Source organism: Leucoraja erinacea, chromosome 22 (genome assembly GCF_028641065.1).
Source record: "Leucoraja erinacea ecotype New England chromosome 22, Leri_hhj_1, whole genome shotgun sequence".
In the NCBI taxonomy this organism is placed as follows: Eukaryota; Metazoa; Chordata; class Chondrichthyes; order Rajiformes; family Rajidae; genus Leucoraja; species Leucoraja erinaceus.
This window is the reverse complement of record NC_073398.1, coordinates 8037816-8064648: the sequence shown is the minus strand read 5'-3', so window position 1 is coordinate 8064648 and position 26833 is coordinate 8037816. Positions and strand designations below refer to the sequence as shown.

The following is a 26833-nucleotide window of genomic DNA, read 5'->3' as shown; positions in this document are numbered from 1 at the left end:
CCTTTCTTCATCCAGTCTGGTCTGGGTTTTATTGGATGGTTAGCTTTTCAAAACAACTGGTCAGGAATAGAACGTAAAACATTACTCGTGAATATTCACAAGTTGGAGAACATCAGTTAGTAAAAGAAAACGGGTTCTTATTTTTAAAATAATGGATGCATTGGAATAATATTTGGACAAGGAAAGAAAAAGATGGCTCAAATTTGTTTAGTGCATTTAGTGCAAGGAGGTTTCTATGAGCAGCTGGGAATAAGTACGAGTTGCTAATTGTGCGATGGAAGCTTGGGGATTTGAAGGAGGATTACCATGTCATTTTGCTCGACAATATAATGCCAGGAGTGTTAGATCTTCAGTAAATCTCCAGTTTGTAACGGCATAGATTTTTGTGGAAAATTTGTTTGAAAAACATAAAATGGGTGGACTGTGTAAAGGATTCTGCAATGTTTGTGTTATATTACATGCTTAGCACTCTCCAACATTGGGACATTAAGTTTCAGTCCAACGCTATGAAAAATGATTGTTTTGGACAGTGCTGCTGTGTTTTGTGAAGGTATTTTAGACAAAGTCTTATTTTCCTGCTTGGGTAGTCTAGCAGGATATTCCATAATATTCCTTAAGGAGTAAGGTGTGCCATTAAAAGCCTGCCAAGCTTGTTTCTCAAACAACACAACGTTTGTTAATGAGGCTAATAAAAACAATGTTTGAAATGCATATTTAGGCATCTTCTAATGCAAGGCCAGTTCTGAGACATTAAAGACGGATAATTATTATTGAGTTATGTGGGGTGTGTGACAGTTCGCAATGTGAAATGTTAATCTATAAGCCTATTGCTTTAAATCTTTAATATATTATATTTGGGCAAGTCGTATCATACATAAGTATATAAGGAAGTGCAGAAGATGAAAAAGTGTAAAATATAGAGTTATGGTGACAGTGCAAAATTGGAAAAAGAACAAAGGTTGCAGTGAAGTAGAGTTTGTATTTATCCTCAGCATGTGGGAAGACCATTGAAAAGTTTGTTCTTGGAGAAGAAGCTGAACTTGAATCTGGGTGGTTGGTACATGCTTTCAAACTTGTATCTTCTGCCTAAAGAAGTGATAAAGCTTTTCACTGTACCTCTGCACTCGTGACAATCAACTAAACTGAACTGAGAACGACCGGGATGGAAAAACTTAGCATATCAGACAGCATCTGCAAGTACAGGCAGGGCCTGTAACCGCTGGAGTTTAGAAGAATGAGGGGGGACCTCATTGAAACGTACCAAATATTGAAAGGCTTGGTTAGTATGGATGTGGAGAGGATGTTTACAGGTGGGAGAATCTAGGACTAGAAGTCACAACCACTGAATTAAAGGACGTTCCTTTGGGAAGGAGATGAGAAAGAATTTCTTAAATCAGAGGATGGTGAATTGGTGGAATTCTTTGCCACAGAAGGCTGTGGAGGCCGTCAATGGATATTTTTAAAGCGGAGATAGATCGATTCTTGATTAGTACGGGTGTCAGGGGTTATGGGGAGAAGGCAGGAGAATGGGGTTACGAGGGAGAGATACATCAGCCATGATTGAATGGCGGAGTAGGGTTGATGGGCCGAATGGCCTAATTCTGTTCCTATTACTTATGGCCTTATGACATGATCTGTGGAAAGAATGGACAGATGACATTTTGGCTCTGGACCCTTCGAACTGATTGGGAAGGATGCTGGAAGATTGATTGGCAGATGGGTAGACAAAGCTAGAGATGAAAAGGAGTTAATGGGTAGCATGTAAGGAAAGAGTTAAATGTAAAGCCAAAGGGGGATAGAGGGGTGGATAGAAGGGAAATACGGGACTCTGCTATGGGCCCTTCATAATGATTGGGACAAAGACTCGTCATTTATTTATTTGACTCTGTACTCCACAATTTGAGATTTGTAATAGAGAAAAAAATGAAATGCGGTTAACATGCACATTGTCAGAATTTATTAAATGCCATTTTTATACATTTTGGTTTCACCATGAAGAAATTACAGCCGTGTTTACACATAGTCTCCACCCCCCCCCCCCCCCCCCCCCCATTTCAGGGCACCATAATGTTTGGGACACATGGCTTCACAGGCGTTTGTAATGTAACCTAGTCTTTCCTCCGATATTTCCATCACCTTTGGAAACTTTTATTGCTGTTTATCAACATGAGGTCCAAAGTTGTACCAATGAAAGTCAAAGAAGCCATTATGAGAGTGAGAAAATAGAATAAAACTTAGAGACATCAGCCAAACCTTAGGCTTACCAAAATCAACTGTTTGGAACATCATTAAGAAAAGAGAGCACTGGTGAGCTTACTAATTGCAAAGGGACTGGCACACCAAGGAAGACCTCCACAGCTGATGACAGAAGAATTCTCTTTATAATAAAGAAAAATCCCCAAACACCTGTCCGGCAGATCAGAAACATTCTTCAGGAGTCGGATGTGGATTTATCGCTGACCACTGTCCAGAGAAGACTTAATGAACAGAAATACAGAGGCTACACTGCAAGATTGTGTTAGCTGCAAAAATAGGATGGCCAGGTTACAGTTTGCCAAGAAGTACTTAAAAGAGCAACGACAGGTTCTGGAAAAAGGTGTTGTGGATAGATGAGATGAAGATTAACTTATGGTATATCAGAGTGATGGCAAGAGCAAAGTATGGAGGAGAGAAGGAACTGCCCAAGATCCAAAGCATACCACCTCATCTGTGCAACACGGTGGTGGGGGTGTTATGGCCTGGGCATGTATGGCTGCTAAAGGTACTGGCTCACTTATCTTAATTGATTATGCAACTGCTGATGGTAGTAGCATAATGAATTCTAAAGTGTATAGACACATCCTATCTGCTCAAGTTCAGACAAATGCCTCAAAACTCATTGGCTGGCGGTTCATTGTACAGCAAGACAATGATCACAAACATACTGCTAAAGCAACAAAGGAGTTTTTCAAAGCTGAAAAATGGTCAATTCCTGTGTAGCCAAGTTAATCACCCGATCTGAACCCAATTGAGCATGCCTTTTATACGCTGAAGAGAAAACTGAAGGGGACTGGCCCCCAAAACAAGCTTAAGCTAAAGATGGCTGCAATACAGGCCAGGCAGAGCATCACCAGAGAAGACACCCAGCAACTGGTGATGTCCATGAATCGCAGACTTCAAGCAGTAATTACATGCAAAGGATATGCAACAAAATACTAAACATGACTACTTTCATTTATATGACATTAAGAGACCATCTTTCAGAGCTAAACATCTTCTGTTTCCCAAACACAAATATATAAAAATGGCTTTATTAAAATCTGATAAGGTGCACTTTACCACATGACTTTTTTTTAATATTACAAATCTCAAATTGTGGAGCAAGTAAGGTGGCTGGAAGGGAGTCTTGCGGGAAATGGGGGAGAAATGTGTCTACATCATGGTGAGCCATGCACAGGGCAGAGAGGGGATGTATTACTCAAAGTAGAGAATTCAAGGTTCATGCCATTAGGTTGGTAAGGTACCCAAGTGGAATGAGGCGCTGTTACTCCAATTGCTCCAGCAACAATGGATGCCATCGACAAAAAGGTTGGTATGAGAATGGGTAAGCGAGTTAAAATGGTTAGCAACCAGGAGATCGACCAGGCCAAGTCAGACAGGGTGCTTGTGTTTGGTGAAATGGTCACCTAGAACAAGCTTGGTGTCGCTGATGCAAAGAAGACCACATTGGGTGAACCAAATCCAGTAGACAAGGTTTGACGAATAGGGACATGTGTTGGGTCTCCTGCAGAGGGAAGTATTTGGGGGGCAGGGAAGGTTGGGAAGGAGGGGTTGAGGAAACCAAAGATTTGAGGGAGTGGTCTCCGGAAAGGGATGGAGATAGGAGGATGTGACTGGTGGTAGAATCACATTGGATGTGGGGAGAATATAATAGGAGTAATGCAGCATTGGCGTAACTGGGAGGTTGATGGGCAGTTTGTTTGTCAAAGACCGGTTTCATTGGTGTATGCCTGCATGACTCAGTAAGCAGTTTGTTCAGTTGTTCTCCTCAGAAACCTGATTTCCTAGTATTGTTCACTAGTAATGAAACAAGGTAGAGACCATCTTTCAAAGCTAAACACCTTGATCTATTTCATCAGAAGAAGCTCACTTGTTTAAACTTTGCATGTTTTTCTTTTTAAATTCCATAGTTTCCCACAATTACCACCAAACAATCCTGGCACAAAAAATGTATGATTTTTAAGCAATAATAAATTAAAATTTGTTAATCATATAAAACATTCCATATTTTAACCATTTCACTTAAACTTGATTGTAATGTAGTCTTCTTGGCTTTAATGGAACAAGCTTCAATATAGTTTCTTCCATTTGACTAAGGTAATAACAGTAACAAGAAAAGAGCAAGCTCGGGAATGGAAAGAGTTTTCAACATGACAACAGTGAACAGAAGAGAAACTCTTTTCCCCTCTTCAGAGAAAATTATGGTGCACGATCAGCAAACACTGCTCATCTCCTTGCGAGGCACTCTGATCCAAAAAGTGTGCAATATTCCTGTTTTGTTCTCCTTTTGTTTTCATCAACTCTCCCCAGATATCACCAATCATCTACACATTTGTGGGTTTTTACATTTGCTGATGGAACTAACAACCCACGGGTCTTTGGGATGGGGGGGGGGGGGGGGGGGGGGGGGGAGCGGAATACTGAGGGGAAACCTGTGCAGTCACAGGGAAAAATTGCAAACTCCCCACATAATACATGTTCAGGATCGACATTGGTATCTGCAGTGGCGAAGTAGTGTATCTCATAGCTGTGCCACTCTACCCTGTTTCTTTGTATGCAACCATTAAACTTGACACATATTAGCAAGATATAAAGCTACATGACAAATGTTTAAGTCCTCTATTACATTGTGCAAGGTTAGAACTGTTCTACTGAAATGTTGAAACTTTTGAGAGTGCTGTTTCGAATAATAATTTTAAGGACTATGAGGAAAAATACAAGTTGAAACATGTTAATTTTATTTGAGCTAGTTGCTGCTATTTATAAATTATCAGATTTGAATATGCAAAAGAGTTTATGAATATTATTAAAGCAGTTCTTTTGAACCAACTGGTTTGATTAAAACAAGATTCTCACAACTTTTTAAATGCAAATATTGAAAAAAATATTAATGTCACTCGAAGAGTCACTATCTTTATGTTGCGGTCTAAATCTACAAGCTTTATTGAAGATTATTTTATATTACTAGGTTCCAGTAGTTCAATTTAATTTTAATTCCGTGATCAAATTTGATTTTTTTTTTTTAGAATCAAATCAAATGTTCTGCCTCGATGCTTTTATTAGTGACTATATATAATGGAAAAACATGAGAGGTACTGAAAGTTTGAATAACTGAGTTTTTTTGATGCCGTATATAGTTCTCATAATTGTAGTGTAACAGTTTCAGAGGAAAAAGTCCAATATCTGCAATGTAGTAGGTCTTCCTTGCTCGTGAAAGGACCGTTCAGAAGCCTGATATCAGGAAAAGAAGCAGTGGTGGTGCTTTCATGCTTCTGTATCATCTACCGACGGGAATGGGTAGAAGTAGGAATGTCAGCGCTGGAGTTCCAGTATGCTGGAGCATTTTCACTTTTGGTTTTTTGTCTACTAGGGTAATACACAATTGTGATCCACTTGTACTGTCACCAGAAAAATAACAGTACAGCAAATGTGGAAATTTGTTTGTTTAGTTCATGTGTCTGCAAGATTACATAATACCGACCAATTTTCGGCACCTTTGATTCAAGAGTCTTGATGGACTATCTGCTTTATTGGACCAGCAGAGGTCACTGTCTCAGGGAGGAGTCGAATAGTACAGTCCATCCTTGCTGCCGGGAGGCTGAGATACTGGCCCACAAAGATAGTCTAGGAAGTGGACAAAAGGAGCGGATCTGCCAGTTCCGACTGGGTTGGCGTTCCAGAGCCCCAGTCGCAGGGGGGGCAAATTCGATCCACTGATTAGAAGTTCGGCCATGGAAGTCCAGATGAGACTGCCTCACCTGGCCTAGGCACCACAATTTGGGGGGGACACACACCTGGGGAGAGATTTCGAGTGCACTCTAGTAATTTAGTCTGGATTAAAGGAGGTGCCAGACCAATGAGGGCAAGGTTTAGCCTCCTGGTATACTTAATACAGTTTTTTTTTAAACAAAATATTATGTTGATATCTTTGGCAAATGCTTCTGAACCAGTTTGCAAGATGAAGGGAAGTTTGATGTAAAAAGGGTGATAACCGTACATTTTTAAATTGTAAAGATTACTTTTGCTTCAATTTTATTAGGTTCATAAGCTGTGCCATTTTTGTTTATCCCTGGTTTGTCTATTGTGTGTTTTAGTTGGGAACTGTTCCTCAATAACTAGTGAATATTAAACCTTCACAACCAACAAATTAAAACCTCGGAATAAATGAAGAAAAACCACATGCTGTATATGGGAGATAATAACGTTAGGGCCTTGCACATTCATTTGAAATATTCGAGAGCCTTTGAATATGGAATATAATCATATCTGGATCAACGAGTAACTGGCCGTACCAGTGCCCATAGCAAAATATTTGAGAAATATTTTTTGTTCAGAGGATAATCCATCTTTCAGGGGGCAGCACCATACTTAAAATTAAGACTATAAATACCAAATCTGAAATTTCTTAAACATCAACGCAATGCATTACCGTTGAAAATTGATTCATTTCATAGAACCTTTCAAATATTTGCATTTATTACACCTTGTAGCTGCAGCAAACTATTGTAAAATATCAATATGCAGGCAGAGATTGTTTACTGTAATTTTGTGATTAAAACATTGACAGAATAGACCTGAAGTCTGCAAAACATACTTTTAGGAAGGGTAATTAAAGCTGATTGATGGTTAGCATTTCGGGAAAACCTCTATAATTAGTCCATTCTCATCTCCGAGCTCTCTGTTCCAATTATTCAAACCAAATGTTTGAAGTATCAAATGATATACACCTGAAAGTAAGCTGTGCAGTAGAAAATTGGAGCTCTTGAGATATTGAGTGTTGTATTGTCAGCAGTACAGTTAGTTTGCCGCACACAACTTGATCTGCTGTCTGGCTCTTCAGGCAACTGAATCATCCTACCATAACCAGAGAGCAGTGCTGAAGTACCATCTACCACTTTGATGACCCTCGGACTATCCTTGATCAGACTTGCTGGCTTTACCTTGCACTAAACGTTACTCCCTTATCATATATCTATACACCGTAAATGGAGCGATTGTAATCATGCATTGTTTTTCCGCTGACTGGTCGGCACGCAACAAAATGTTTGAGAGGAATTTGGCGAATGGATGAGGATGTAGAATCAATTGAGTGAGTGAATAAATAAATGACTGGACAGAATAGCTAGTCATATTCATACATTATCTCTTTGGACTTAGCAAGAACTTTTGTATGATGGGTTAGTCTGGAAGGTTAAATCACAAGGACTGACTCCACTTAACTAGCTGAACTAGAGAGCAGAAGTAGGTACATGTAAGAAATGTATTAAATAATAACGGTCCAATCCGAATGTCTAATTTTTTCAGTCCTTGATCAAATTGAAAAAATTCACTCTTGCGGCCCGCGAGTTGACAGCGGAATCCGGTCGGTTTTGGTACAATGTTATAACTAAACCCCCATTCATAATTTAGAAGGTGAGGGTATAACCATAGGGTTAATAATTGACAATCTGCTTTGCCCGTAGCTTAAAAAGTTCCCACGGTAACTCAAATCAGTGTATCGTGAGTCTTGCGTAGGAACTTTTTAACTCAGAGTGCAGGCAGCAGTAGATTGTCGCTCCCTTCAGTTTCACCCCACCTACACCCCTCTGCTTCCCGGCCATGTGTGTGACCTCTTCCCTCCCCTCTCCAGCTCCCCGCGCATTGCATCCGGCTCTAGCTGGCTTTGTCAAGGCTATCTTCACGTTGAAAGTGCCAGTCACCGGTCAAGCTTGGTGTAAACCGACCCCCAGGGGGATGCAAGCACGGAGATTCCAGAGACCCACAGCCAGCAGAGCCCAGCCCCGTTCCAATTCCAGAAAAGACGCTCTCCGCTGGCCCCGTAGGGAAAAGCTGATGGCTCGGGCTGTACGTGTGGCAACCCCCCTGTACAGAATGAGACTGGGAACTGTGGGGTTGTTTGCAGTTGCAGAGGGAGGGGGTAAGGGCGGTGCAGTTCCCAGTCTCAGCTCCATTCTAGGGGGTGACCGGAGACGTCAGGACCAACGGGACACCGACTGCAAGCACGGAGATCCCATAGACTCACAGCCAGCAGCAACTCTAGCCCAGCCCCGCTCCAACTCCAGAGGAACCCGGGTTGCGGATGAGGGGGCGCAGCTCGGGGTGTGGGCGAACTGCCACTTGTCGCTGTAGCGGCGCATCGGGGAGCGGGTTCCTGTTGGTCCTGACGTCTCCGGCCGTCCCCCTGGACAGGAGCTGAGAGACATCAGGACCACCAGAAGCCGCTCCCCGACGGGCCGCTACAGCGACAAGTGGCAGTTCGCCCACAGCCCGAGCTGCGCCCCCTCATCGGGACACCGACCCCCAGGCCCACTGCAAGCACGGAGATCCCAGAGACTCACAGCCAGCAACAACTCTCGAAGTGCCCCGCTCCAACTCCAGAGGAACCCAGGTTGCGGATGAGGGGGCGCAGCTCGGGCTGTGGGGGGAACTGCTACTTGGCGCCGTAGCGGCGCATCGGGGAGCGGGTTCCTGTTGGTCCTGACGTCTCCAGCCGTCCCCCTGGACAGGAGCTGAGAGACGTCAGGACCACCAGAAGCCGCTCCCCGATGCGCCGCTACAGCGACAAGTGGCAGTTCGCCCACAGCCCGAGCTGCGCCCCCTCATCGGGACACCGACCCCCAGGCCCACTGCAAGCACGGAGATCCCAGAGACTCACAGCCAGCAACAACTCTAGCCCAGCCCCGCTCCAACTCCAGAGGAACCCGGGTTGCGGATGAGGGGGCGCAGCTCGGGCTGTGGGCGAACTGCCACTTATCGCCGTAGCGGCCCATCGGGGAGCGGATTCCTCTGGAGTTGGAGGGACAGGGAGACACAGCGGCTTTTGAGAATGGTGGGCAATCACTTCCAAAGTTCTGCCCACACACTCAGTACACCTCTCCTACACTTGTCTCCCGCACTAAGATCATCTCGCAGAGAAGGATCCCAGCCTAACCCTCCCTATTCTCTCCTATTCTGCAAGAAAAACCTACATTGAAGACTCAAACTCGCGATCGAGTAACTGCCGGGATCGAGGCGCAAACTCGCGACCTTACGGATACGAGCCGAGCACTCTACCACTGAGCCAGCCGTTAAAATCTACGCTAAAAATCTTCCATTCCGAAACCGAAAAATTCTGAATTACGAAAAGTGTCTGGTCCCAAGGCTTTCGGATAAAAGGTTGTGCACCTGTACATGTAAGAAATGTATTAAATAATAGTGGTCAATTTTATTGTTTAATATTAAACAAATCAAAGTGGCAAAATTACTCTTGAGGGCGAGTTGAATCAATTTATTTTTGGTACAATGTTATAGAATTAACCTCATCCAGTTATTTACATGTCGTCAACCATAAGATTAGATTAATTAATGATTTTATAGTAACAGTTCCCCAAAGCAAAATCATTGCATCAAGTTTCATATTTGATTTAAATGGAAATGCATTAGATAAACAGCAAATGTCTTTATTGCTGTAAAGGTAGGCAGGCAGTAGTGGAAATTAGATTTAAAAACTAACATGTGAGAAAACAGATACTTGAGACTTCCCAATTGTGAAATGGACCACTCTATTAATGTGGTGATCTGCCTCTAGCTGACTAAGTCAAGGCTATCTTCAAGTTGAAAGAAAACTCATTGTCAAGCTTGGTGTAAACCAGCAGATGGGGATAAAGATTTGATGGTAAATGTGGATAGATCTGCATGAAATAAAAAGAGGAGTTTGGGCATACAAAGGAAAAGCTAAAACGTATGTGGATTCCTTAGAGAATGAGACTGGGAAAAATGATTAAATACAAAATGGGTGAAACTTGGAAAAGGTTTTCTATTAATCTTCAGGTTTGAAGATATTTTTAAAACCTAGTACTAATAAATAATTTTTCAGCCGGAAGAGGCGGGGTGGGTTGAAGTAATCTCAAACCATCATCAAGCAAACAGGATAAAGGAAGAAAGGAAGAGGTGGAGCCAGTGGGCTGATGGAGAGTTGAGAAGGGGAGGGGAAAGTAATAACCACCTAAATTTAGGGAAGTCAATGTTCATACCGCTGGGGTGCAAACTGCCCAAGCGAAATATGAGGTGCTGCTCCTCCAATTTACGGTGGTCCTCTTGCCATGGAGGAAGCCCAGGACAGAAAGGTCGGATTCGGAATGGGAGGGGCTAGTTGAAGTGCAGAGCCTCTGGGAGATCAGGTTGGTTATTGTGAACCGAGTGGAGGTGTTTGGCAAAGCGATTGCCAAGCATACGCTTGGTCTCACTGATGTAGAGCAGCTGACATCTAAAGCAGCGGCTGCAATAGATGAGGTTGGAGGAGGTGCAGGTGAACCTCTGCCGCACCTGGAAATACTGCTTGGGTCCTTGAATGGAGTCAAGGGGGGGGAGGTAAAGCGACAGGTGTAGCATTTCCTGCGGTTGCAAGGGAAAGTGCCAGGAGAGGGGGTGGTATGGGTTGGAAGGGACAAATTGACCGGGGAGTTACGGAGGGAGCGGTCTCTGCGGAAAGCAGACGGGAGATGGGAAGATGTGGCAAGTGGTGGAGTCACGTTGGAGGTGGCGAAAATGACAGAGGATAACAACAAATAATCCTCCGGCATTTTTGCCACCTCCAACGTGACCCCACCCACCACTTGCCTTATCTTCCCATCTCCTCCCCACTGGCTGCACCTATTCCTTTCTTCTTATCCCCCCCCCCCCCCCCCCCCCTCACATCGGAAGAAGGGGTTCGACCCCGAAACGTTGCTTATTTCCTTCGCTCCATAGATGCTGCCTCACCCGCTGAGTTTCTCCAGCATTTTTGTCTAACTTCGATTTTCCAGCATCTGCAGTTCCTTCTTAAACAGGTTGATTGTTAGCTTGAGTTCTGGAAAAAACTTGGTTGACTAGAAAATTACATATGCAAGTCTCCAATTCGAGAAATGAGGGTTGGTTATCTCAACATTTATCGTTGGGCAGATGTTGGAATCCATTATCAGCGTATCATTAGGAAATTCACCATGGTTACCTAATGGGGAAATCGTGGCATTTGTGTTTTCATTAATGTAGTGAGTACAATAGATAAAGGGGAAAACGGTAGATGTAGCGTAATCAGATTTCCAAAAGCCAATCAATAAGGTGCCATATTGAGGGTCATGGCACAAAGTAGCTCATGATATTTGGAGTAATATCTTGGCATGTATCGAGGATTGGTGAACAAAGGGAAAAAATGTTGAAAAACATAGCGAGCTATGATTAGGACCACCACGATCTGTGATGGATCCTCAACTATTTTCAGTCTAACTTAATGGCTTGGATAAAGATACAATGTAGACATAGTTTTTGATGCTGCCAGGATACTTGTCTGGGGGGATTTTGCATGTTGTATCTGTACCTGTTGGGCTCCTTCCAGGTGCTTTGGTTTATTTCCATGCCCAAAAACATACCAATAGGATAACTATTGTAAATTACCACTTTATACTACATGAGGAATATCCTACTTCATTTGAGGAATGGTAGCATAATGGTTAAGCTTAATGCTTTTCTGAATGTTAAACATTTTGTTTCCCAACAATGTGACATGTATGTTTGTTAATCATGATTAGTTAATGGATAGTGTGTGAATTAATTATAACAATGAGAAAAGGAATTGTGAAAACGTTGGTTTACAAAAAAAGATACAAAATACTGGAGTAACTTGGTGAGTCAGGCAGTATTTATGGAGAAGGAGGACAGGTGACGTTTGGATCGGGGGCCTTTCTACTGACTTCTAATAACTTAACTCCATGTCTAAACGCATGGTGTAAGTTACCTCAATGTTGGGAATATTGATGGGAAAAATAGTTGATGTCGCTTGATTTTTAATTGACCTGTACACAAAGGAATATGTTGGTGTGCAAAACAAGCACTGGTTAAGCTACTTGACAGGTATCCAGAGATAATGTTTGACTCTTTTTGTGATCATTAGGAAAATCTTAGGCAAAGTACCAGGATAAGTACAAAACTGGAATGGAAAGTTAATATTAAAAATGATTTATAAAATGAATGAATCTGCTGTGTTGTCATAAGCCTTCAATAAAGGAAATCTGCCAATTTTGTTGGAACAAGTAAATGCAGATGCTAGTTAACAAATAAAAAAGATGCAAAGTGCTGGAGTAACTCAGGGGGTCAAGCAGCATCTCTGGAGAACATGGATAGGTGATGTTTTGGGTTGAGACCCTTCTTCACTGGGTGGGTGTGGGGGGTGTTTGGAAAAGGCAGGACAAAGTGTGGCTGGTAATAGGTTGACACAGTTGGATGGTTAGAACAAAAGTCAGTTATAAGAAAAATGGGTGTGATACGGGTTTTGAAGAGTTGTGGATAGTGAAGTATACGGTGTGGGCCAGGGGGCCAATCTGGAGGGGAGAGATGGGTGTGAGTTCAGGTAGTCAGAGGTTACCTAAAATTGGAGAATTCAATGTTCATACCACTGGGTTAAAAGATACCCAAGCAGAATAAGCAAGTTCGGTATTCCGAAAAAATGCAAGGAATCATGGGATTTGTCAAAAATGCACGGAAGCGGCAAGTGCCAGTTAGCCCATGGCCTCAGGCCGCCCCTACGGTACCCGCTGCCACTCCGTCCACAACCCCGAGGAGGAGCGAGGGCCCCGGCCTCACCTGTGCCACAGCACCAGCCTGGGCTCGGCCTCCTCCGGCGCTCGACTGCTGCGCTGCGGGCAACCTTCAGCCCCGACCTGGAGTTAGAGCTGGCCCAGACCCTGGGCAAGGAAGGGGGAGAAGGTTGCTGCTGCCGCCAGCACCACTATCACCGCCAGCAGCTCCAGCGGGCGCCCGGCCTGCCCTGGCCAGCAGGAGCCCGTCTGCAGACTCTCTCTCTCCAACCAGGACGACTCCAGCAGCAGCGGCTCCGAGTTGCCCGTCTTCGAGCAGGGCCGGCGGCTGCCCATCTTCAGCAGGATCTCTGTGTATGAGGGGGGTGGAGGTGGAGGGCTGCCGGCCAACCCGGCGGGATAGGCAGAGCTGAGCTGGAGCCAGCAGCTGCAAGTCCAGGGCCGCCCCGGACAGGGACGGGACACCGGGGAGGGGGATGGGGACAGCTCAACAGCATACACTGCGACGGAGAGCCAACCCCGACTACAGCCGAAACACAAGCCTGCACACAATGCAGCACCATCGTTGCCAAGACTGTTTTATAGCTAGTGACCTATGACCTGGGCATGCGCAGTCGGAATACCGAACTCGCTTATGAGGTGCTGTTCATCCGGTTTGCATGTGGCTTTGCTCTGGCAATGGAGGAGGCCCAGGACCGAACGGTCATCGATGGAATGGGAAGGGGAGTTAAAATGGTAAGGGGCGGTCCCACTGTAAGAGCTAATTCAAGAGCTCTCCCGAGTTTAAAAAAAAAATCAGACTCGTGGTAAGCACGTAGAATGTACGTAGCGGGTACGTAGGAGCTAGGGACGTCTCTTAACGGTTCGTAACGCTAACAGCAGGTACTCGGGGAAAGACTCGTGAAGATTTTTCAACATGATGTCCACGAGAGTCCCGAGTACCTACGAGCGGCTATTACCATAATTATCCGAGTTCAAATCAGGGGGAACTCGGGGGAACTCTTGAATTATCTCGTACAGTGGGACAGCCCCTTAAGCTACTGTGAGGTCTTGTTCGTCTTGGACTGAATGCCATAGTTTAGCAAAATGGTTACCGAGTCTATCCTTGGTCTCGCCAATGTATAGGAGGCCACGTTGGGATCACTTTGTGCAGTAGGTGAGGGTTCGTGGAGGTGAATGTTCAATGACTATTGTGGGACCATAGCAGTGAGGTGCTATATGGACAGGTGTTACATCACCTGTGGTTGTAGGGGAAAGTACCTGGAGACAGGGCGGTTTAGAAGGAATGGTGAATCATGGAGTTGCGAAGGGAGTAGTCTCTACAGATGATGAAGAGGGATGGAGATGGGAAGATGTGACTAATGCCGTTGCAGGTGATGGAAGATACTGCCTGACCTGCTAACTTACTCCAGCATTTAGTGTCTGTCAATCTGCCAATCTTCCTTGTTTGGCCAATAGCACATACGTGTACTTTGTCCACAGAATTTTTAAAATCTAGCTGACCTCTGAAATGAACATTCATTTTGGGAATAGTTTAGAATATCAGCTTGACAAGTATATACGTTTACAGAAATAAAATAATCCCACCATCTTCAATATTTGGAATTGTTTTGTCACTCGACTACAGCTCTTGGCTGCACTTTCAAAACCACAAATTTCTTTCTGTCCACTTTAACCTTTTTAAAATTATGAATGTGTGTAATCAGATGACCCTTTTTACTGGAGGTAAGAGGCCCAAATGTTCAGTGTCCTCTCACATATCTTCTCATTTCTTGTAACATTCTTGCTGATCCTTGTGTTCATATTCTCCACTGCTTTGCTTTTAAAAATGTAAATGCATGCTGAATTTTGCATATAACATCTAATAATAATAATAATAATAATAATAAGCATGTTGGCATAATTGCCGTTTCATTTACCTTAATGATGAAGCAAATCATTTTTTCATCATCCCATACCTCATTGTAACTCGACTGTCCTTAATTATATTAGATTTCCTTATTTTTCTTTGTGCCGTATCTGCCTATTTGATTTTGCAGTACGTAAAAAGTAAATTGGAGATGCAAGAGACTGCAAATTCTAGAATCGGGTCACAGACAATCTGCTGGAGGTACTTGGCGGGTCTGGCTATGTTTATACTGGCCATCTTCCCTCTCCTCTGAGTCCTGTTGGAAAGTTTCAACTCAAAACATTGCCGATTCTTTTCACCCCAGAGATGCAGGTGAACTCGCAATGTTCCTGCATCTTATTGTGCGCTGCAACAAATTACAACTTGGTTAGACTTCGCCTTGTTTGCATCCAGATTACTATTTGACTGGACTGCATTTTCCTTTGTTCTACTTCTCTTTAACCTATTAGAACTCCACAAAAATGGATATTGAGGAGATTGCATTTTTTAATTTGATGTGAATTCTGCAATTCTCAAAGGAATGTGGGTTCGCATTTATTCATCTTCTGTGCTCGCTTGATTGGCAGCATTTCCCATTATTGGAATTTTTAAGTGTACTTGGCACTCTCAATTACACACATTTTACTTAGTGGCTTTTTAAACAGTCAGTTGGTTTGCAAGAGCAGTAATCTGCTGAAAGGAAGCATGAAGAAATGTAATTTCCATAGAGCATGCGCATTAGCTGGCACCTGGTGGAGATCTCCAATTCATGTTCAAGATTCTAATCAGTATGTGTATTACTCATAGTATTTATTACTCCCACTTGGGTTTTAATTAAGTTTGAATTAAAATTATAGGAACCCGATATTTGTTACAAGAAAGATTGTGCTTTCTTGGAGACAAACTTTCCATCTGTGTATCTTTCTGATGGGAATGTAGAAACTGGAGCTCACTTAGAGTGGATTTTAAATGCCAAAGAGCTACTACGAAACTAAAAGTGAATTGAGGTATTGAATCAATTTTTGTGCTATCATCTCAGTTTTTTAAGCTCAGTTTTTGTATGGCTCCATTTTTTTTTAAATGGAAGGAACAAAATCGGGTGCATTTGAAGGTGCATTTGAAACCACAATAGTTTCGTTATTGGTAACAACACCATTGCACAAAACGCCTTCCTGAATTGATTTTTGTTTGAATAAGTGTAATTTGTTCTGTTTGTAAGATGAGGAGGAAAAAGCAACAGCGACGAATTGCGTGATAGTACGATTAAATCAGGCGTAAGTTTGAAAAATAAAATGCACTTACGGAGTCAATGTGAAGTTCAGAACGGATATAAAGTTGCAATCAATGTTCAAGTGAATATTGATGCAAGTTTAAAATCAGCAGTTTGTGCTCCTTTTCATTACAGAGCTATCAGATTATGTGGCAAGATATTCCCAACCTTTTTGCCAGGAGCATTTTTCACTTTTGAGACGCTGCTACCCAAGGCATTGTTGAGCAGCGTGGGAACGATCTGGGCTTGAAAGATCAGTGTTTCAGATTCTGCTAAAACAAAATTAAGGGAATGGGAATGGCACTCCCATTCCCTTAGTTTGCTTGCCTCTCCCATTTTCCAGCTTTCTTCTCCCTACAAACAGTCTGAAGAAGGATCTTGACCTATCCATGTTATCCAAACATGCTGTCTGGCCTGTAGTTTTCTATTTTTCATGTGTGGCCATGCCGCAGCACCCCCCCCCCCCCCCCCCTCCCAACCGTGCTTTGAGGGGACGGGACCCAACGGGTCCCCCTTGGTTTAATTTTATACTAAAACTCTTTCCTTTGTTCTCAACATTCTAAATTTCTGTGTGTATGCAGTGTTATGTTGGTTTCTTTTAATCTCCTTAATTTGTATCTTCTTCCAAAACGCTTGGCCACAGCCTTCCCATTTTCACACACGCTACTCACATTTTTCCCTCAATGGGATAAACATCTCCCCGTCGCATTTCCACCCTATATTTCCGAAGTTTTTTAAAAGTTTTAATCGTTTATTTCAAAAAATTAACTGCTTTTCAGTGGGAGACTCTTGCAGCACTTTCCATTGATGATGTCACAGTGCCATCTCACAGACGTCCAATCACAATGGATCTCATTTACATATGACATCACAATGGGACGGTGGGAGTTTGCAGCTTCACGTGTTTCCACGGATATAATCAACGGCGTGCACAATCAAATAAGATCAAATAGAACAAGTCGCCCTCCCTCTCTGCCCCCTCCCTCTCTGCCCCCTCCCTCTCTGCCCCACTCCCTCTCTGCCCCCCCTCCCTCTGTGCCCCCCTCTACCCCTCACTCTCTACCCCTCACTCTCTACTCCTCACTCTCTACCCCCTCTACCCCTCGCTCTTTGCCCTCTCTACCCCTCTCCCTCTCTAACCACGCCTGTGCAGTTGGGAGCTATGCGTGAGTGGATAGGGCGGGATGGGTGAAAAGGAGCAAATAAATAATATTCATATAATATCAAGGGGGGGGGGAGGGGTTAGTATGTGTGTTTGTGACGTCGCAGCCCCCCCCCCCCCCCCCCCCCCAATGGATGGAGGCCGTATCTATTGAGAAAGAAACAATGAATCCATCAAAAGTAGTCAAAGTTAACCTTCCAGAGATTAAATGTACTCTATGCAGCATTGATTCCTGGAGATTAACCAAAGAAATTGCTAGATTATAACATGCTGTTCATATTAACTGTTTTGTATTGCAGAATTTTTTTTTGCATTGACATGTTCCTAAGTCTAAGTTTCCTTTTTTCAGCAACAGTTATACACACACACGCACGCACACGCACACACACACACACACACACACGCACACACATACACTGGGGAGAAGGGGGTATTAAGGGGGAGGAGGGGGGTGAGGGAAGGAGAGGGAGGAGGGAGAGGTGGGGGGGGGGGTGAGGAGGTAGGTGAGGAGGGGGAGTGGGATGGGATGGGGAGGTGTGGAGTGGGGGAGCAGGGAGATAGAGAGGAGGGGGTAGGGAGGGAGTGACGGAGGGGAGGAGGAGAGGGTGAAGAGGAGGAGGGGGAGGGAGTGCTGGGGGATGAGAAGGATAAGGGTAGGACGAGGGATGGCTAGGTAATCCTGGGAAGAAGAGGGAGGAGGGGGTGAGGGGAGCAAGCAGAGGAGGGTTGGTGGAGGGAGGATAATGGAGGAGGGGAATAGGGGACTGAAGAGGGAGAGTGAGATGCGTTCACATTGATCTTATATTTTACAGGTTATTGCCATTTTGAACTTTAAAAATGTTGCAGTCGCGCTCCCACTTGCTGGCCGTGCCTGCGCAGTTGGGGGAGGTGTGCCGTGACTTGTGTCACAACGGGAACCCGTCAGCCGCGCCTGCGCAGCTGGGGGCTATGGGTCAGTAGTGTAATATTGCCTTGGGGGACCGGGCCCAACGGGTCCGCACTTGGTCTGGTCATTCGTAGATATTCTAAAGAGATAGTAGTTTGCTGGAAATTTTAAGCCTGCAATGGATCCATTTGAGGGGAAAATAGATATTTCTTGACAAATTAATTATCATTTTGTCCTGGACACCTTCGCTGTCGCTCGGTGCACATGGCAAGGGTAAACCAATACCTGAATCATTTGACTATTGACTCTCTCCTTGTTTGTAATTTTAAGGATCTGCCAAAATAGTCTTCAATTAGACAGTCACAATTTTAAGTTTGCCTTAATTTTTTATTCTACTTAACAGCATTTAAGTTCCTTCAATTTTTGGGGGGGAATATTTCAATTGCACAAGTTTCAGTGCCACTTTGTATCGATTCACAAGTTTGATTTTTACAGTCTAGGCGTCGTGGAATGGAACCTATTTGTTCCCAGGATTTTGAGTGATTCAATCCCTCTTATGGTTACTCCGCGAAGTTTGCTGTCCCAGGCATTGGGGCATGATATCCAGAAGCTAGCTTTGGCTGTTCAGTTTGCTCGGTGCAGTCATATCAAGAATGGGAAATAAATACAGTATTTGGATTGTAGATGTGATTACCTTGCAGTCTATTAAAAATACTGCTTTCTCTTCAAAGTATCAGCAGCACCTTAATGGATATGGACAGTACTATCTCCAGCGGACGCTCTACTCCAGCGCTGATAAATGGGCATGGAAGCACTACTTCAGGAAAGAATATCACTTACAACTGCTGTTGGGACCAATGCCAGAACAGTTTCTGCTCCAGTCCAGATTTGGCAGATCACATCCGTTCAATTCATGTGGATGGGCAACGTGGAGGGGTCTGTTTTTTTTCTCCTTATTCCTATGCATTTGGATAGCTAAGAATCAAGATAAAATGTAATTATTCTATAATACGGTTCAGTGGTGCTTGCTTGAACTATTATGAACGATTATTTTACAAATTGTTTATTTGCCACCTATGTTCTTTTGTATAAATTGCTTGATTCTAGTTTGGGTTCCTCTTATATTTGATGTTTTGAATTTGCTGCCAATGAGTTCTGTGCCAAACCATGTTGGGGCTGCATTAAGCAAAATGTTTTGCTGTGTGTTCTTTATTTCCCCTCCCCTTGCCCTTTTCTCACTGCAAACACATGTATTTTAAGGCACCTTGTGTTATGGAGCTAGTGGGTAGCATGCTCTGAGTGATATGTAATATCCCTAGAAAAATACCAGATCATTAATCAAATTGAAAGATTGAACCAAATCTTTTGCATGATTCCATGTGACCTTTGTTAAATTGTCTGTATCAGTTCACTCCTGTTAAGATCTGTCTTGCAGATATGTCATTGATGGTTCACTTCGTTTTTGGATGCCTGAGTATGATTTGATTTGTTTTTATATCCATTCTTCCAGTAGGGAAATTTACTTTTTTGATCCCTCCTTTCCATTTTGCTTTCTAAATGCAGTTAGCTGTATGGGACGTATCAGATTTCCTATTTAATTGTGATTAGTAAAAGTAAAGTTGGTTATCTGCTACATGGTATGCTGCTGAATCCTTGATAAACAGAGATTGAAACAATATTTTTTTTTTTGATCAAAGCTGGAGTGGATTTGATAACTGCCTGAAGAAGGGTCTCCACCCGAAACGTCACCCATTTCTTCTCTCCAGAGATACTGCCTGACCCGCTGAGTTACTCCAGCATTTTGTGTCCACTTTCGATTTAAACCAGTATCTGCAGTTCTTTCCCACGCACTGGATTTGATAACTGTTCTTTAAATATTTAGAATTGGTTGAAAATTGGTGATGCTGAATCCTTTTCATAATCATGCGATTCAAAATCTAAATTAACTATGAAGTTGATGTCCAATATTGCATGCTATTGAACCCTTAGTTTAAATTGTTATAGTTGTAATTTGATATTTTTAAGCATGATTGATAACAATTGCCAGTACTTGCTGTTTTATTTTCAAGCTAGTTTCTGCAGTATGCCCATCTTGCTCTATTTCTTTTAACCTATTCTTGAAATGTTTGGTTTCTCAAATTTCTCGACTTTCTGTCTCTGTTGGAGCTATCAAATGTTCTGTGATTTGGTCATTCAAATCAATATTTTAGCGATTAGTATTTTTTTTTAAATCTATTAATTTGAAATTACCACTTTCCTGGAATACCCCCAATGTATGCCTGCACTGGGCTAAGGTGCTTGAGTGCACAACCAAGCAAATAGTTTGTCGACATGACTTACTTCATGACTTGCTTCTTTAGAGAGTCAGATGGTGAGTCATTCACCACCGGGCACCCACCCTGTATCCTTTTGTTGGTATTGTATTTAAAGGTTACTTGGTTTTTAGGTCCGTAGGATTGTTGCAGATAATAGTATCATGATTCTTATGGAAGGATGTTTGCATTGTAGCTACAAACGGTGTACATTGCTGTAGGCAAAGTGAAAAAGTAGCTGTCCCGCTTGTGACTCACCGGTTTGAATCACCTGGCAGTTGTTATAACTGCTTTCTCTTAAGAAAGGCTTATTAAAGAGTTGTAGAGCTATACAGCACAGAAACAAGCTCTGCGGCCCAACTGATCCATACCCATCCAAACTAGTCTTGTTTGCCTGTGTTCGGCCCATTACCATCTAAACCTTTCCAACCCATGTACCTGTCCAAATGTGATTGCATCTGCTTGAACCACTTGCTCTGCCAGCACATTCCATACATGTACCACCCTCTGTGTGGAAAAGGTTGTCCCCCTGGCACTTAGAAACAAGGAAAAGACAAAGTGCTAGAGTAACTCAGAGCGAGTAAGACAGCCTCGCTCCCTGACCGTTCCCCGCTCACCTTAAACCTATGAACTCTAGTTCTTGATTCCTCTAGATTGTGTATTCACCCTATCTCTACCCTCATAATTTTATACACCTCCATAAGATCAACCCTCAACGTCTTGCGTATCTAGGTATAGAGACCTAGCCTACTCGACTTCTCCCTATAACTCAGTCCCTTGAGTCCTGGGAACATTGTTGTAAATCTTTTCTGCACTCCTTCATCTAGTGGCATCTTTCCTACAGCAGTGATCAAAGCTAAACACAATACTTCCAAGGGTGTCTTGACCCACATTGTATACAACTGTGGCACAGCATCCAATTTACCTGCCATGCTTTGTTCTTGTCTACTGCATTCTCTTTCTTGTTGTACTGTAAAGACCAGAACTGCATGCACTATTCCTAATATGGTCCAACCAGTGTTAAGTAAGATTGTAACATAATGGCCCAACTTTTATATTCTGTGCCCTGCTCTGTGAAGCTAAGCATGCTGTATGCTGCCCTTGTCTACCAGAGCTGTCAATTTTAGGTAACTGTGGAGCAGAACCCCAAGATTCCCCTGTTCATCAATATTTCTTACACCCTATTTACTGTACATGTCCTATTTCTGTTTAACTTATCAAAATATATCATCTGCAAACGTTACTCCCAACTTTCTACTTTATCTGCTGTAGCCATAGACAACTTTCCACAATGCCACCAACAATTGCGACATTATAACAACACAGTGAAGGACCATTTTACACTCCTCCATTCTCTCGTCTGCCTTCTCTGATCGGGCAGAAAATGCCCATTCCACCAGATTTGGGAACAGCTGCTTCCTTACTGTTATCAGACGACTGAACGGTCTTTTAAACCTGGATGTAATCCTGATAATCCAACCGAGCACGTTGTGGCTTTTGCGCATTTAGATAATCTGCACTTTCTCAAGCTGTAATGCTATAATGCTGTAGAACTATTCTGCACGCTGGTACTTTTCACTTTGTGCTACCTGTTCTATTTGTGTGTAGCTTGATTGTACATGTGCATATTATTATTTGACATGATAGTGTGCAAATTAATGAAGATGAGGAATTTCTACAGCCAGAGGGTGGTGAATCTGTGGAATTCATTGCCACAGACAGCAGTCCAAGTCATTGGATATTTTTAAAGTAGAGATAAGTTCCTGCTTGGTTAGAGTGTCAAAGGTTATGAAGAGAAGGCAGGAGAATGGGTTGAGGGAAAAGTAGATCGACATGATCAAATTGCGGGGCAGACTCGGAATGGCCTAATTCTGCTTGCATGCCTTATGAACGTAGTTTTTCATGTGATCTTGGTAAATGTTACGATAATAAACTAATGTCAATAATCATACCTCATACATTCATGTCCAAGTTAGTAGCCTGAATCGCAAACGCAAGGGTCCCAGCGCTGATTTTGGTGATGCACTACTAGTCGCAGACTGCCAATCACAAAAGCATCTTTCTGTCACCACCCTCTGCCTCTAATTAGCAACCCAATTTTGGATCCAAGTAGCCAGATTGCCTTTTATCCCACATGCTTTAACTTTTTGACCAGTACACAGTGTGGAACCTTGTCAAATGTCTAAGTCCATATCGACATCAGCAAATGTGGAAATTTTACTGGATGCATTCTGAATGATACCCAGGTATGCTAACCTCATGCTAATTTTAAGTTTATTAGCTCCACCATCATTTCCCCCAATTTACCCAAAAGGAAACTAAAACCTGGTAACCAGAGACAGGAATCACAAACCAAAAGCTCTGTCAAGATGTTATGATAGCAAATGTACAACTTGGTAATATTGGAGCTTATTTACTACATATTTTTGCATCAATCTTTATATTACCATATGCAAAATAAAGCAAATTAATATAAATGGAACTTTGCCACTATAGATCATATTGACATCTATTTACATTGTTGCCAGGGTGGGAAGTAGCTCGGGTGGCTGCGAGCGGCCACCGGAACGCGACAGTGAAACCGGCCACCACCTCAGTGCCTTCTGCCGGCCTGCTCACCTATGGCAGTGCTCTCCGTCTGAACACCTCTCTCCTGCCGCTCGCCGGACTCGCTTATGTCAGCTGCTTCCCGCCATCCTTATATTACGACTGTCGCCGGGAGCAGGACATGGCCTCATTTGCTGCGCTGGGTGACACTGCATGGCATTCACTGCCCGGTCCGTGTCTTTCAAGATCATAGAGCGGAGCGGGTCAGCAGGCGATGGATAACAGGACAGCGGGCGGTAGAGCTTACTCCTGTGTCAGCGCGAGTAACCTCAATTGGTCCCTTGAACTAGTATTGCCATTCAATAAGATCACAACTTATTAGACTTGTTCCGGTGTGCTTCCGTTTTCCCCACCATCTCTCCACCTGCCGTCACCCCCCACCCATTCAGTCACTTAGAATGGAAGAGATCTGGAAGCCTTGGGCAATTTGAATTGGCACCCCCTTATTTATTTATTTATTTTTGAGCATGAGAAATTCTACGTCCCGCCATCCTTTTTTCAAAATTTAGCAACTCAAATTGGGGGTGCGTCTTCGATGCAGGTACGTCTTCATTGCCGGGAAATAGGGTAATTTGTTTGGTCCATGTCCTTTTTACTTGCTCTCAAGATGTTCAATATTACACACATTATTCTGTGGATTTCTTAAACGTGATGTAGTTATCCAAGGGCAGCAGTGGAATTAAGTTTTCCCCATTTTCTCTCCTACTTCAGTATGATTTCAATAACATTAGTCTATATTGTTTTTTTTTCTGATGTAGGAATAATTGTGATATTCTAGGATGAAAAGTTTTTAAATGTGCATTGTGCACTGTTCTTCCCAGAAGGAAATAAAATATATAAAGCAGAAGCCCACCATTTTTCGTTTTAATGTTTTAAAAACACCACTTTGCTTAATTTTTTGGAATGTTTTCAATACAAAGCTGAGTAGATTGTTTAATGTTAAATGTCATGAGAATTGTAGATGTGTACTTATCGTAATTGCATATCCTAATTGTATGATTGGAGTGCTTTTCAACAATTAATAAATTTTAGTTTGTTTCTATGGGAACATTTAGCTATGTAGTACAGCATAAAGTAATGTTGAAATTGACCCATCTGGTTAAAATAATGTTAATTTAAGTGTATTTATAATGTGGGTTTTAGTTTGTGTTTTTCCTTGCCTGAAAGGTTTTACTCGTTCCCCAAGTATGCAAGCATTTGCAGCAGTAGCATTGATTTTGTTTGAGGGAACAAAGAATAATATTTTAACCCTTGTTGATGACACACATGTGGTGGGATTATGAAGAGGGTACAGAGGCTTCAAGGTGATTTGCATTGATCGAGCATCCAGCCAATGCTGGGAAAAAGACTGCAACCGTGCACTCTATGCCGTTATGATTTTAGAAGCCCTTTTAAGGCCAAACGCTCTCCCTGGAACAAGGGATAGGAAGTAATCTAATTAGTTGTTTGGTTTTGAATACTGACATGCTGTCTTGTTTCTCTTATAAAAAAAAATTATAAGTGGCTAATAATAAAGGATTGGTTGCTCTATCTGTTCACATTGTTCAACAGTGAGCCATTATTTCAAATGCATTGTTCCATTGTGAAATTCTTGGCTCCAGGTCGCAAGCAGGGCATTTTGGAAAGCCTTGTTGACTCTTCATAACTTGCAGAGTAGCTAGATTACGACTGCTTGCCAAAAATACTCCAGTATTACATGGTAGCATTTTGTTTGAAATCCAATTGCTCTTATTGCCAATTCTTAAAATACAAAATCGAATAGCCTGAGGATATTTTTTTCTCAACACTATACAAATTGCCTAAGTATTACCAATAAATTAATGGACATTTAATTTCAGTTCAGGATGGAAAGCCTTTTATTCCAATTGATTTGTATTTCTAGTAAACCATCTCATTTATCTTCCAATTACAGCATCCAGCTGGTTCTTGAGCAGTGCAGTATTCTAACGTCATTTGTTCTTTCTAGAAATCTAATCAGTGAAGCTTTGCAGGGTGAATTGTTATCTATAATTCAGCCATTCCAAAATGTACTTTCTAAACGCAAGCCAAGAGTCATAAGCATGGAAACAAGCACTTCGGCCAAACTTACCCACACTGATCAACATGCACAAGCTACACTAACCTCACCTGTCTGTGTTTAGCACATATTCTTCTTAAACTATCCCATCCATGTACCTGTCCAAATGTCTTTTAAACATTATGATAATACTTGCTTCAACTATCTCCTCTGTTAGCTCATTGCATACACACGCCACCATTTGTGTAAGAAAAAAGTTGCTCCTCGAGTTCCTATTAAATCTCTCTTCTCTCAACTCCTTTATTTCTCATCCATTGACAATCAGTTCAAGTATAAGTTTATTTTCATATGCATGTATACGTTGAGGTACAGGTCCAATAACAAATCATGCAGTAGTATTAAAATCACATAGAGAAACACACAGAAAAAAATTAAAGAAACCAGGAACTTCAGATGCCGGTTTCCAATAAAAAGAGACAGAGCTGGGGTAACTCAGCAGGTCAGTATCACTGGAAAACATGGATAGGTGGTGTCAGGACCCTTCAGATGGGGGGGGGGGGGGGGGGGGTGTCAGTAATAAGTGGATACAGGTGAGGAAGGATAGAAGTGTGAATTGTGAAGCCAGAGGAAGGAATATAGGTGGAAGGGGAGGGGAGGGAAGAAATGGGTATGCATCCCAGTTGGGAAGATTAAACATTAATTATACGCGCAATTCTAAAATAAATGAGTCTGCAAATGAACAAAACATTGGTGCAATAACATAATTTGGAAATATTACATCCATTGTAGTGCATGAGATGGGCTGTGTTCTGTTCTTCAGTTGGGTTTAGAATTGTGTAGGTTGGTTCATTTACAACTAACAGCAGTGAAGTAGTGGTATTGTATTTCAGGCTCCTATACTCCCTACCTGATGGTAACTAAGGGAAGAGGGCATGGCCTGGATGGTGGGGATCCTTGATAATAGATGTTGCCTTGAGTCTGTGTCTCGTGTCAACGTGTTTGATGGATGGAAGGGATGGACTGAGCTGAGTACACTACTTTCTGAAGCTCCTTGTGTTCCTTGGCAAGTTTGTGGAAATGGCATCCATCCCACTAACCAAATTTTTTTGTTTTTGTTTTTTATATCCGTCAAGCACCATTTAATATATAGTGATTTCCTTAAACTGACATGTACTAACATTTGATCATCTTTGGTGTGCATCCAAAAGGTGCGTAATATTTTTGCAAGACTCAATTAGAGCTTCGGAAAATGGAGTGTTCTTTATTACCGTGTGGCGCCAGCAATGGCTGCCTCGCCAACAGTCCGTCCCTTTGTGTTTAATTAGTATGTGTTAAATGTATGTTTTTAATGTTCTTTAGCGTGTTTTATGTGGGGGGGGGGTTTGGAGGGAAACTTTTTCAAATTTCTTACCTCGACGGAAATGCGTTTTTTTTTCTGTATCGTATCTCCGTCCACACTGCAGCCTAACATCGAGGAGTTGGCCTTTGCTGGAGACCGATTATTGAGAGCTCTGCCTTGGGGAGCCTTTGGGACTTTAACATCACGGAGTCCGCGATCCTTTTGCCAGGGATCGACCTCGAAGCTCCAACTGTGAATGCTTGCGGACTTAACATCACGGAGCTCACGGTCTCTGGTCGGAGACCGACTTCGAGAACTCTTAAGCTGCAGGAGCTTCGATCGCCCCAACGTGGGAGCTTTGATCGTTCCGACGCAGGGGCTTCAATCACCCCGACGGATGATTCGACTTCCCCGATCGCGGGAGAATAAACAGGAAGAAGATTGGACTTTTCTGCCTTCCATCACAGTGAGGAATATGGGGAATCCGCTGTGGAGGATGTTTATGTTAACTTTTACGTAGTTGTGTGTCTTGTTGCTTATGGC

At 42.8% G+C, this 26833-nt stretch overlaps 1 protein-coding gene across 2 annotated transcripts in view; it reads left to right on the top strand.

Moving 5' to 3' along the window:
* Positions 1-26833, top strand: part of aebp2 (AE binding protein 2) — a 78163-nt gene that overhangs the window by 9215 nt on the left and 42115 nt on the right. For both annotated transcript variants that reach the window (XM_055652879.1, XM_055652878.1), the window contains exon 2: positions 18747-18951. In XM_055652879.1, the coding sequence (XP_055508854.1) occupies positions 18747-18951 (205 nt within the window). The remainder of the gene's footprint in view (positions 1-18746; positions 18952-26833) is intronic.